Source organism: Acinonyx jubatus, chromosome D2 (assembly GCF_027475565.1).
Source record: "Acinonyx jubatus isolate Ajub_Pintada_27869175 chromosome D2, VMU_Ajub_asm_v1.0, whole genome shotgun sequence".
NCBI classification, from domain to species: Eukaryota; Metazoa; Chordata; class Mammalia; order Carnivora; family Felidae; genus Acinonyx; species Acinonyx jubatus.
Genome location: NC_069393.1, coordinates 12665900 through 12678647, shown reverse-complemented (window position 1 = coordinate 12678647; position 12748 = coordinate 12665900). Strand labels below are relative to the sequence as shown.

The 12748-nt window shown below is 42.6% G+C and overlaps 1 protein-coding gene across 4 annotated transcripts in view; it reads left to right on the top strand.

Moving 5' to 3' along the window:
• A1CF (APOBEC1 complementation factor) overlaps positions 1 to 8812 on the top strand; it is a 75442-nt gene extending 66630 nt beyond the window's left edge. For 3 of the 4 annotated variants that reach the window (XM_053206818.1, XM_015079078.3, XM_053206819.1), the window contains 4 exons: positions 730 to 935; positions 3334 to 3470; positions 4467 to 4609; positions 7794 to 8812. In XM_053206818.1, the coding sequence (XP_053062793.1) occupies positions 730 to 935; positions 3334 to 3470; positions 4467 to 4609; positions 7794 to 7945 (638 nt within the window). In that variant the 3' untranslated portion in view covers positions 7946 to 8812. The remainder of the gene's footprint in view (positions 1 to 729; positions 936 to 3333; positions 3471 to 4466; positions 4610 to 7793) is intronic. The other variant, XM_027049848.2, reaches the window with a different exon arrangement.
• Positions 8813 to 12748: the final 3936 nt, after the last annotated feature.

The following is a 12748-nucleotide window of genomic DNA, read 5'->3' as shown; positions in this document are numbered from 1 at the left end:
CAAACTCCACTCCAAGGGAAAAAAAATACCTTATAACAAGAAAGGAAATCAATGAATGAGATTCATGGATGAAGGGTAATCAATTTAATTTTTTTATCAACTTTATGCCATCAGCAGGAAATCAAAGTGGCAACACAGCAAAACAAAAAATCAAAAGGAATCTATTAATGAAACTCAATGGGAATTTAAGCCTCACATTGACAGGCCATGAAACAGAAAATAGCGAACTTAAAAACCGTTTTCTCAATGTTCCATTTCCCGACTGATCACTGGGGACGGAACTATTGGGGAAGCTAGAATTCATTTCTGATTTCCTGATCGAAGATAAAAATGCAACTCTTATTTTAATACATGTGGTCATAACACGCTGGGATCTTGAAATAAATGCCTTCCCAACATTTATTAGCCTATAGAAAAATATCAACAAAAGGTTAACTGCAGACAGAAGTTGCAAAATTTTTCTCTGTACCAAAGTTTTAAAGTTGCTCGTGTACTTAGTGATGATAGCTTTGATAGGATTGCTTTCTTCCCCAGTCAAAAAGAAAACACAAAAACACACCTGTGGCGACTCCTACCTTTTGTTGAGTTTCATTACATCAGAATCCTAGAGTTTTCTGTGCATCGTCAGGGCGGTAATCAATGGGACTTGGGCTAACTTTTCCATTTCAGTAAGATTCAGGGTGATTTTCTGGTGGTTTGATTCAGTTTAATGCCTTCTTACATTCCTAGAAATTTACATGAATGTACCTGTAGGGGCTGCGGGAGTAAGAAGACTAGGTGGCCGTGGCTATTTGACCTACACAGGCCTGGGTCGTGGATACCAGGTCAAGGGAGACAAGAGAGAAGACAAACTCTACGACCTTTTACCTGGGATGGAGCTCACCCCAATGAATCCTGTCACTTTAAAACCCCAGGGAATTAAACTTGCTCCCCAGGTAGGTAATGTTATTCCGGAGATAGTTTCCTTAAGTTAGGCCAAAGACCTTCGTACACCTTTTGTCAAATGATTTGACTTGATCCCTACTTGGGCCACTGCTTGTTTTGTTTTGTTTACATAGATAAAGCGGCCAATCGACACAATGAGAGAATGCCCCGCCATTGAGTGTCACTGTCCCATTTCACTCTTCTTCTTAAAAATGAAGTTTGACACCCTAAATAATCTGAACAATTGGAAAACGAAGATCCTACTAAGAATTATTAACCAATACCTTAAATGCAAATAAAGTGCAGCAAAGACCCTGACTCAAAATAAATGCCTACTGTGTGGGAGTAGGCTAATGGAGAGTATTTGTGACAGGGAATGAATAGACCACTCTTATGTGCCAATAAAGGACACCCTTTATTGGAAACACTGTGGGGTTCTTTAATGTTTATTTATTTTTGAGACAGAGAGAGAATGAGAGAGAGAGAAAGAGAGAGACAGAGGTGAGTGGGAGAGGGGCAGGGAGAGAAGGAGACACAGAATCCAAAGCAGGCTCCAAACTCTGAGCTATCAGCACAGAGCCCGATGCGGGTTCGAACCCACAAACCGTGAGATCGTGACCTGAGCCAAAGTTGGACACTTAACCTACTGAGCCACCCAGACGCCCCAGAAACACTATTTTTAAGAGATAAAAACCATGCTGCCGATGGTGATATCATTACCCGTATTAATTATGAGATGCCATCACTCCTATCCAATTAAGTCTGCTACAATAATTATAGTTGGGCAGTGATTATGGGGAATTTTTAATGCTCTCATTCCACAGCTCCATGTTTCTGCTTGAGGCTGTGGTTTTTATTATTGGAAAATTAAAAGTTATAAAAGCTGTTCCAGTATGGAAAATGGATTAACAGGGGTAAAAATAAAACAAAACAGGATGTGTTAACCCTTAGCCCGTGGGTGTGCAGTACCTCTGATGGTCTCCCTGTAGAGATCCTGGCTAAGGAACCAGTAACCGGTTGTTCAGAGGTACAGTCTGTGGACCCTAAAGGAAACATTCCTACTCCAGGCCCAAAGGTATAAGCCCCCAAGTTAATGGAAGTAGGCCTTATGATTGCAAGCAAATGGAAAACTTGGTTTTCTAACAGCTCATCCTGAGTACTATTTTTGCAGGATTGATGGTTGTCTTACACATCCACATTAGTTCATCTAAGGTTGCTGCTATCCTTACCCAGGCCATTAAAAATAAAGATGCCTATCAGAGTGGTAACCAGCAACCATTTGTTTATTCAAAAGCCATTTTTTGGCCATGTATCACGCACCACGTATTGCGTTAGGTGCTGGGGATGGAAAAGAGAATATAATACGGTCTTTGCCATCAAAACTCATATGGCAATCCAGTAAGAGACAGCTGACACATAAGCCAATTAATTGTAATAAAATTAATTGTAATAAAATCATGATGAAGCCTTGCTCAGAAAACACTAAAGCTTGTCATCCAATCTATCTTGGGTTAAAATTTAAAATAAGGCACCTTATTAAAGAAGTAAGATACTTGGAAATCTTTTAAGAAAATAAAAATTAGTCATTGTTATAAATTCCATGTCATAGTTCTATGAGCTGTCATAGGGTGAGGGACAATCTCTCCTTCTTGTATTCAACCCAGATCAGAAGTTGGTCGTGGTTTATAGTAATATGTGAGGAACCATCTCTAGCAACTAACGAAAGTTCTTTAATTTGTCTCTGAATCTCTACAACTACAGCTTAGACACTGAAGGCTGTGCCAACCCAAACCAACAGAGTTGGAACCTTAACAGTTCCACGGTGGAGTCACGAACGCCCACCAGGAGCAGAGAGACAAGGACTGTCCCGTACAGTCAGCAGTTGTAATCCCAGTAACTAGTAACCCATTAAACTTTTTACCTTGATTTTTACGAAAATGTAAAGTTAAAACCCTATGACAAACGACATGAAGTAGGAATATATTCTTAGGTTACTTTCTCTAAACCACTGTAGACAGAAGGATTGAGGGTAATGAGGAAATCCAGCCACACAGTGCTGAAATGTCAGTTTTTCTTTAATGGAATAAATACATCCAACAAATCATAGAATTAAGCTATGGGTAAAAAAAAAGAAGAAGAAAAAGTTACGGCTAATGGGCTGAACTAAAAACATATTAGAATAAATGGCGTGAAACGATTTTTGTGAATTAATAGATGTAACATTTTAAATGGAGTTCAAGTTGAGTTCGTCTTAAAATTGTATGAGTCATTAAACCATGTGGCGTTTTATATTTTCTTACATTAGCTTCAACACTGAAGATTAGAGTTTAAAACCCTGAAAGCTGATGAAATAGTGCAAATACGGCAATTGGAAGGAAAATCACTTTTTTTTTGTTTTAACTCTCATAGATATTAGAAGAAATTTGTCAGAAAAATAACTGGGGACAACCGGTATATCAGCTGCACTCGGCCATTGGACAAGATCAACGGCAACTATTCTTATACAAAATAACCATTCCTGCCCTGGCCAGCCAGAATCCTGCCATGTGCGTAACATCTCCAAATTCCTAATTTTCTAAGATTTTTAGAGTAAGAGTCTCCAGTAAATTGAGTGTATTTTGTCACTATCTTTTTTTGAAAATGTTTATTTATTTTGAGAGAGACAGAAGGTGTGCGTGAGCAGGAGAGGGGCAGAAAGAGAGAGGGGGGGGGAGAGAGAGAGAGAGAGAGAGAGAGAGAAAGAGAGAGAGAGAGAATCCCAAGCAGGCTCCCTGTGGTCAGCACAGAGCCTGACACGGGGCTTGATCCCACGAACTGTGAGATCACGACCTGAGCCAACGTCAAGATTTGGACGCTGAACCCACTAGGCAACTCAGGTGCCCCTATGTTGTCACTATCTATATAAGCTAAATATTTCAGTCTACTGCCTACTCAATTTTCATTAAATGCAGACGTCCAGTCGTATAGGGGGATAGAGGTGCCAGCCTCTCAAAGGCCCCACGTTTCAAACAGACGATGAAGACTGCATAGCATCATCCACCAATGAGAAACTGCAGATGTAAAATGTAACGGAAATGAAAACTGTCGCCCGTCTTTTACCTGTGCAGCGTTCAGGCTGAACCATGGGAAATCACCACGTTGTACATCATGACACCGTGCGCGGTCACTTAAATTTTGGATTAAAGATCCTCTCTGGGAGTGGGTATCCCCGCCTCAAGCCCGCGTCTCTGCACGTTTTAGGAACTTTCCTGGTTCACATGCGCAGTAGAACAGCCATGCGGTGTGTTAGGCGTGTGCCCCAGGAATGTCATATCCACCGCTGAGGTCCTGGGTCAGGTCACAAATCTCCCTGCACACACACACACACACACACACACACACACACACACGTAAAGTCTTAAATGCAAGGAGAATGAAAACCACGCACACAAAACCCCACTACCCGCTCATCTGCAAACACTAACAGCGACAGAGCTTTGCTCCCATCTCAGCCCTCAGCACCCCAAATTTAAATGCCTACCCCGACTGGATATGTCTTGCAGCCACCCCTTCACGCCTCCGAAGCTAAGTGCCTACGTGGACGAAGCCAAGACCTACGCGGCAGAGCACACCCTCCACACCCTGGGCATCCCCACCGACGGGGCCGAGGCCCCCACCGCCCCCGCAGCCGCCGCTGCTTTCCCAGGTACGGAAAATTGTGCCGGACACGGCAGCCCACCCAGCGTGTTTGGGAAACCCTCCCTTGGGGCCATGGACCCTTAGAGCTCTTTATGACCCCCACCCACAAGAAATCTGACTTACACCATCTGTGACCAAAGACACTCTCCAGGTGAGTGAACCATCCAGGTAGGACAGAGAGGAGTGAGGGCGGAGGGGAGGAGGAGCGGGGGCGAGGCTCCGCTCAGCTTGAGTAGCAGCGGGATCTCGAAAGAGCCAGCCTCTGCATCTGGTCGGCTTGGGTTTTCACTTTTAGTGAGAGAGGTTGGAGCTGCCTATTAAGAGTTGATGTTCACTCGAACGCTCAGGGCACGCCAAGTGCTCACCTAAATGCTCCACATGCTTTATGTTATATCAGTGACGCTCAGGCCCCCGCAAGAGGTAGGTTGTGGCATAATGCCCATTGTGAGCTGAAGGAACCAAGGACAGGGATGATGAAGTAATTTGGCCAAGGTCAACTGGCTTTTAAGGAGCCCTTGGAGTATCTGCACTTTTCTCATCTTCAACTCAACTTGACTTTCATTGCTTTGCTTTCTGGAAGAATCGTGTAGACCACGCATTTCTTAAGTTATTTTAAGTCAAAAACTCTGTGTGCAAGAGAGAGTCAGAGACAGATCGAGATCCTTTCAATATGTGGATAATCAGCCCTCATTTTATCTGCTCTATAATTTTGGTCTGGAGCACACTGTTTGCTCAGAATAAAGCCTGTCTGTACATCGACACGCCTCCAGGGTCACATTTAAAAGACTTTTCCCCATTTATTATGTACCTACAACCAATGCTAACAATTAAAAAGTGAACCCTCTAGAGATTCAAAGACCCCAGATGACAAATTTGTTCTGGAAATTTTTCCTTAACAGTTAGGTTGAGTAACTCCATTCAGTTTTAGCAAATAAAAGTTCATTTCTTTTGAAAAATGGGTCATGAGTCACTGCATTGGCATACCTCCCTTAAAACAAATTAAGAGATCTGACTGGACCCAGAAATCGGGCATTTCTGTCAACCCATGCATTCATTCGTATATTGGGCACGTACAGGTGTGAGAACTGTCTGTTGCTCACGAACATAACATCTGGGCCCATTCTGATTTTCTTTTGTTTCTCAAAAGTTGCGAATGTGTTTTCCATTCTGGCAAGCAAGGTTGCAACCGGTGAATGTGACCTCAATGCCAGCTTTGTTCTGTAGAACGTGGAGAAGACGTGTGGCGTGCCCCCACGAGGTTTTGCCAAGACCACAGCTGCCAATGCACAGGGCAGGTCCCCTGGGCTGCGCTGGGGCCATCAGGCCCGTGCTCACTTCCCACACAACAGGGTGTTGACATGTCAGTCTCCTGGGGGTCCTGTGCCGTGGCTTCTCGGTTCTGGGAGAAGGTTCAGCCCCTGTCTTGTGGACAGCTGCACCCCAAAGCCACTTAAATAATGTACTGTAAAAACAAATGAGCCACTGTCAGAATTTTCCAGTTGCACATTGCAAAAGATTTGCTTTTACCTAAGAACGTTTGCTCCTGTCCTCACTTCTGTTTGCTCCCATAAGAAGTAAAAAATATTTAGGGCATGAGAGTTGTCTTGGGGACGCCTGAGAATCTGAGAGCCTCTCTGATAACTTTGCTGTGGAGTCAAGCAGAGAATAATGGGTCACAAGGGGAGAATCTGTTTAAATTCCAAATACTCTTGCACTTGGGAAATTAGCCAAGTTGAAGAAGACAATTCAAAATCCCTAAAATAGAATGTACACCACACACACGCACGCACACATGCACACGCTCTCTTCACACATGTGTATTTCTTACTCACTTATTTAGAAATACTATTTCCAAAGTCAGGGAAGTAATCGGTAACACATTTCTCATCTCGTTGGAAAACAGACCGAACTTCAGTCGTGCCTTAGTCAGCACTACTGGCCAAAGTGTTCAAGCCAAGGAGTGGATTTAATTTTTAAAAAAAACAGTCCAGCCAGTTTCCTGCCACCACTTCCTGAGAAGCCACCAGAAAGAAATCAATGTGTCTGGGGTTGGGATGACGGCCACGGCACATAAACCAAATGGGTTTTTTCGTTTTCTTTTCTTTTTCTTTTTTTTCAGGTCCCCGTTTGTTGCTTAAGTATATTTTTCCCTTTTTCTTGTCACCTGCACACTTTTTGGGTCGTCTCAGATACGGTTTAATTTTGATCTAAAATGTTAACAGGGAAACATTGCTTTTAGGTAATAGCCGTTAGGCCCTTTTCTCTAAACGTGGATGTCAATCAGCCAGACGTGATATTAATGTGCCGGCCGTGATGGCCTCCTCACCACTCAAGCCCCTTAGTTGTCTGAGGGTGAGGACAAGCATCGTGGCCTCCAGACAGCTTGCTGGTGAGGCAAGATGATCTTTGCCCTTCACGGTCGGGTCTAAATGTAACAGTCCATGTATTTGCTTTTACGGTGCTACGTAGAAATACACGAAAACGCTCAGTATTTTTTTCTACCGGTCTACCTACTCCCTGTACGTCCTTCTTGGGCAAAAGCAATGAGTTTTTAACATTTCACTCAGATGGGGGTGGGGGCACAAAATCAGACCCACAGAGCCCCCACTCCTCCAGCCCTGCCGACCTCTCAATCACCTCTCCTCCTTTGTAAATTTTGCGACCCTCTGATAAAGACCCAAGTCTCAAGTGTAATTAACTCAGCATCCTGTTAAGTTTCTGTTTCTCGGACTCGATCTCTGGTGTTTCCGATTCTGCAAGCATGAAGTGGATCGGGCACACATAGTTGACCTCGCTTCGAGGAACACTGTCCCCTAAGTCACTGAGTCTAGATATTATGTCTCCTGAGTTCCCTTTTTAATTTTTCTTAATGTGGATTTGTGAGAGAGAGAGAGAGTGGGGGGAGGGGCAGAGGGAAGGGGGACAGAGGATCCAAAGCAGGCTCTGGGCTGACAGCAGACAGCCTGGCGCGGGACTTGAGCTCACACACCGCGAGGTCAAGACCGGAGCCCAAGTCGGACGCGTAACCGACTAAGCCACCCGGTGCCCCAGGAGTTCACTTTTTTAGAGGGACGTATTAAACTTTTGGCTCTAAGCGACGTCAGACTTTCATATCCCAAAAAGAAGACAGTTAACCAAAAGGGAGGACACCCGGATGCCTTTGCTGAAGCTCTCTCTGCCTCCTTCTCCAGGATACGCTGTCCCTAACGCAAGTGCACCTGTGTCCGCGGCCCAGCTCAAGCAAGCGGTGACCCTTGGACAAGACTTAGCAGCATATACGACGTATGAGGTCTACCCCACTTTTGCAGTGACTGCCCGAGGGGATGGATATGGAGCCTTCTGAAGATATCTTTCTTTTAACTTAAGAATAAGACACACACAACTCTATCTGGAAGAAATAAACCTCTCACTCAGTTTCCTTACGATCACAAGTAATACTTTTCCTAAAGCGATGCCTTGCCCGAGACTGGTTAGTATATACTAATTGTAGAATCATGATAGGAGGCTGTATTCCCAGTGAAATCAAATGTCAAGCGGGCCTTTGTCTAACAGAAAGCTAAAGAACCATTGCCCCAACAGTCGTTTCTCCCAGGCTCCTGAGGGACCTGGTGACGGGTTTCTGAACCCTGACAGTGTAAAGAGAGACCTATTAACCAGCAAGCGTTCAGGGGTCAGCAGACCTGGGCCAGAAACAACAAAGAGAGCCATGTGAATTCCAGAGTCTTAACCTGGGCTCACAGCTGCTTCTGTGACACAGAGAGTCACAAACAGGCAGGGTGGGGGCGGGGGAGGACGCTCTTTGAAAGGCGTTCGCATTGCCCGCGGCGTGGGGTATGTCCTCAGGCTGGGGTCCGTGAAAGACTGCCCAAGGTCTGATGGGGTCAGCATCACTTCCGTCCAAAAAAATGCCCCGGGTCAGTCTGTCCTAGGTCAGCATCTTCGTGGCCCCTGGGGACCTCCTGGAAGTCAGCGTGATGTGCTGCAGGTAACGATAAAATGAACCCGGGCCCACTGTTTACTAAACTCATCGGCCCGCACCTCTCCTTCCCTGGAACCCCCATCCTTGCCAATGGTCCCCCAACACAGTAATCACCCCGGCGTAAAAGGACTTCTTCTTGTAAACTTTTCGCTTGTTCACATTGATTTGTTTTCATATCTGTCTCACGTGGCTCGTGCCTAATACCATAAAAAGGCGCATCAGATCTATCGATCATCACTTGTGATGCTTTTTCCTACTCAGCAAAGGGGCTGTGAAGTCTTTTCAAACAGAGAAGTGAAGATCCACTCTCATTTCTTTGGACTTTTTGCAGCATCCAGTCCACCGTCCGGCATTCAGAGACTGTTATATTGACGTGGAGTCAGCCTTGGACTGTCTCACCCACTCGCATGAAATCTGCCCACAAATCCTCTACCTTTCCTCCCTTCTGTTTTCAACAAGTATCGGACAGCTTTACCGTGTCTGAGCCCTTTGGTCTTGAACTCAGCACAGAAACCTTACGCCCACCACTGCCGATTGATCAGAAGCTGATTCTTAGACACCCAGCCAGGGTGCTGTTTACCAAAATCCTCGAGGGCTTCAGGCCTCTCTCCAGGAACATCTTCTAGGGATACGGGTGCTACAAAAAACCAGGATGGAGGGAGCAGAAAGCTCTACTTTCTTGCCATACATGTAAATGACTGCGTCTGTATCAAAATAGAAATAACCCAGGTCTGAACTCCAAACACCTATCACTACTGTTTCAGTCTCATTAGTGGTTTAAGACCTACAGTACCAGAATTTCCATTTAAAAAAATCCTTTGGCCCTGGTAAAAATTCTACAGGACTCAAAGGAAGACATACACATGAAAACATAGAACCATTGGTCAACTCTTGAATGGGATCCTGGGATCCAAAATCAGCCCAGATTCCAATCAAAATCAGCTAAATTCCAATAAGAGTTAAAAGTCCTTGTAACCTTTCAGTTCTGTTAATTCTAATCAGGTATCAAAGGCCTCAAGGCTAAGCTCACTCTGAAAGACCCGGTGCTTTCAACTTTACATTTTGCTCCTCATATTCCCTAGGATAGTGGCTCCCAAACTTAACTGCACATCAGAAACACCCGGAAGGCTTTTCAGAATGCCTTTACCAAGATGGCGCCTCATATGGATTACATTAGAACACCACGGGGTGATATTCTCGGTACTTTTTAAAAATCTCAGGTGATTTCAATGTGCAACTAACTTTGGGAATGGCCATAATCTTTCCATTTCAACCCTGTCTTCAACCCTTAATGTCTTCCTTTTTTATTTCTTTTTCATTAAATAGAAAAATGCAAGAAAATTTCTCTAAATAGCCAAATCATATTTTTACACATATTTATCTCATAAAAAGTACAAATTTGAATATAATTCATACTGGCTTCAAACTAACTTTTGGACCAAACTAGTTTTAAAAACGAGGAAGTGAAAAATTCCTCCATAAGCAATTTTGAGGTCCAAATCTACATTCCTGGACAGACCTGCTTTTCTACTCAAAAAGAGTAATTACATTGGGGCAGGCAAATTCCCACTGAGTCCAAAAAAGCATTCCAAACTCCAAGAGCAAAAGTTTTAATGTTCTTTAAAATCTCTGGAAATAGAAAAGATTCCTTCTACATGTCTCGTCAATGCAAAATAGAAGGTTTCATCCAGAGGAGTTTTAAATTTAATCAAAATGAACCGTTAGTTAACCACAGGAATCTTTTTATGAGAAAAATCATTATTCTGGGTAAAATCATAATGAGTTTTTTAACAGCTAAGAAGAGAAGACTAAACATACAAAAATAGCGAAGTATCGAGAATTGCCACTTGAACACCAAGGAAACACAGGTATTCGTACATTTACCTGGTAAGGATGGATTGTATTCAAGCGAGTAACTATGGTTTTACTTTTTGCTGAAATTTTACTTCATTCTAGTAAAATTGAGAGAATACTTTGAATTCCATTAGAACCTATTCGTAGAAAGTATCAATGTGTCTGTAGTGCCATATGTATTGACTTTGCCCAAACTGAGTCGTGTAGAACAGCTCCAGCTATAATGAGTTTGGAACTTTAAAAAAATGAGATGTTTAAAAATCAAGTGTGGGACCACAGGTTTACTTCACATGATGTTGATGTTTTTGGACATCAGAAATTAGCACCTGTTTAATACCTATTGTACCTTGTGCATCAAATCTATTTTTTGTTACTTCTTGCTTTCTTATTTCCTACAAAAGACTCTTCACAGAAGAAACTAATATGAGTAAACCAACCAAATGATAACAGAGTACCAAACCAATCATATAGGAGCATCTAGTAAATTAGAATTGAGTTTCTAAACTTTGGTACTTAATAGCTTAGTGAAAATTAAAATTAACCACCGTTACTCATGAGAAATGGTACAGTAGTGAGATTAGATATCTATTCTCTTACCCGTAAGAGTGCTGCTTATTCTCCAATTGCTATATTTCTCTCCCACCCCATTACTGTAACTAGAAGACCATCTTTACCTGTAGCAAGATACAGTTTTCCTACATAGCCAGTTCTTGCCTCCCACCTGTGCCCAAACCTGGTATCATGCCAGACCACACTGTGTTGGCGTAAAAGCACCCAAGATGCTGCTAGAAAGCTACCTCATGTTAAAAAAACATTGACTTCAAAAAATATCTAACAAACCACAGGTCCTGGACTTTTTAATGGTGAATGGAGATCAAATTATAGCTATGTATTAATAGCTATGTAATTTAATAGCTATTATGGCTATGTAATCATTATGCAGGAAATTAGGTTTAGTTTTACTTAAAAGTTTTTGTAAACACAACCTCCCATTCACCTTGATTAGCTTTTCATAAATATTGCCTCAACGTAATTTTTGATTTATGTCCATTTTCACAATATGTTTTCAATGACTGTTTTCTAGTTCTGCCTTGGACAACTGGGTCACAGTTTGAATCCATGGGGACAGGGAGATTCTCCAGGGTGGCTTTTCAAGAAGAAGAGTCAGTAAAGACAGTATTTGGAGTAAATTGTTTTTGTATCCAACGCTACAAAGTTTGATAAAATATAGTAATGTTGCGTAGCTCCAGGACCAGCCAAGATTTCCCCCAAATAACTTACAACTAACAGTGAGCAGTGTGCCCCAGGGTTCACACAAGGCCATGGTCATTCATCGCCTCCTTGACTTCATTCGTACAGAAATACCCAGGAGACAAAACAACTTATATCTTTTACATCTTGGGGACACATTTTTACCTATATATAAATACCTCTGTCCAAGACAAAACTGAGCTTCAAGTATGACACTTACAGTAAACTTTGTGGTAAATACTTTTACAAGAAAACATTAACGGCAAAATTTGAGAATTTCAATGGACTTCTTGGAAGACAGAGAAACTAGGGACCCAATATTCCTACCTGACATGGAATAGTTACCTACTGCTTTTTGTTGAACTGATCACCAAATATGATGAAATTCTACTTCATTCTAGTGACGTCTTGAAAATGCTTCAAGCTTTATAAGAACATAGTTATAGAAAATGTCATGTATCCACCAGGATCGATGTTTGTCTTTGCCAATGTTAGGACAAAGCCAAGCATGTCCTGCTCTAATGAGTAAAACCATCAGAGAAATGAGACTTTCTGACCTCCATGCCAGATCGCTTTGCTTATGGAGTAGAACATACAAAAACTTTTCTCAACAGAAAATTCATACAGAATATTCTACCGAATTCTACAGAAAATTCTACAGAGAATGTCCATTTTACAAGCCAGGTTTTTCTTACAGTATTTCTACAGGAAGTAGAATGTGTGAGTTTAATAGGGAGAACAGTGCGTATCTTGAACACATACACTCACTGATGGGAGAATGTGAACTTTAGGCATTCCCAGGTCACCTCAGTTTTGTAGAAAAGAGAAAAAGAAAGCCTTATACTTCAGCTAATAGTGAAAAGAAACTGGTAAACAATCTGGAAGTGAAAAATAATTCACTCATTTGCCTGGAAACCAGAAGCCCCCATTCATTCGAACATGCCTGGAATGAGATCTAGAACCCTTCTACACCTCCTTCCTCCCACTGTTCTCCCATTTGGGGAGAGAAATCAAGAAGAATATTCCTTGCATTCTCCTTACTTTGTCTAAGGGAAGGGGAGG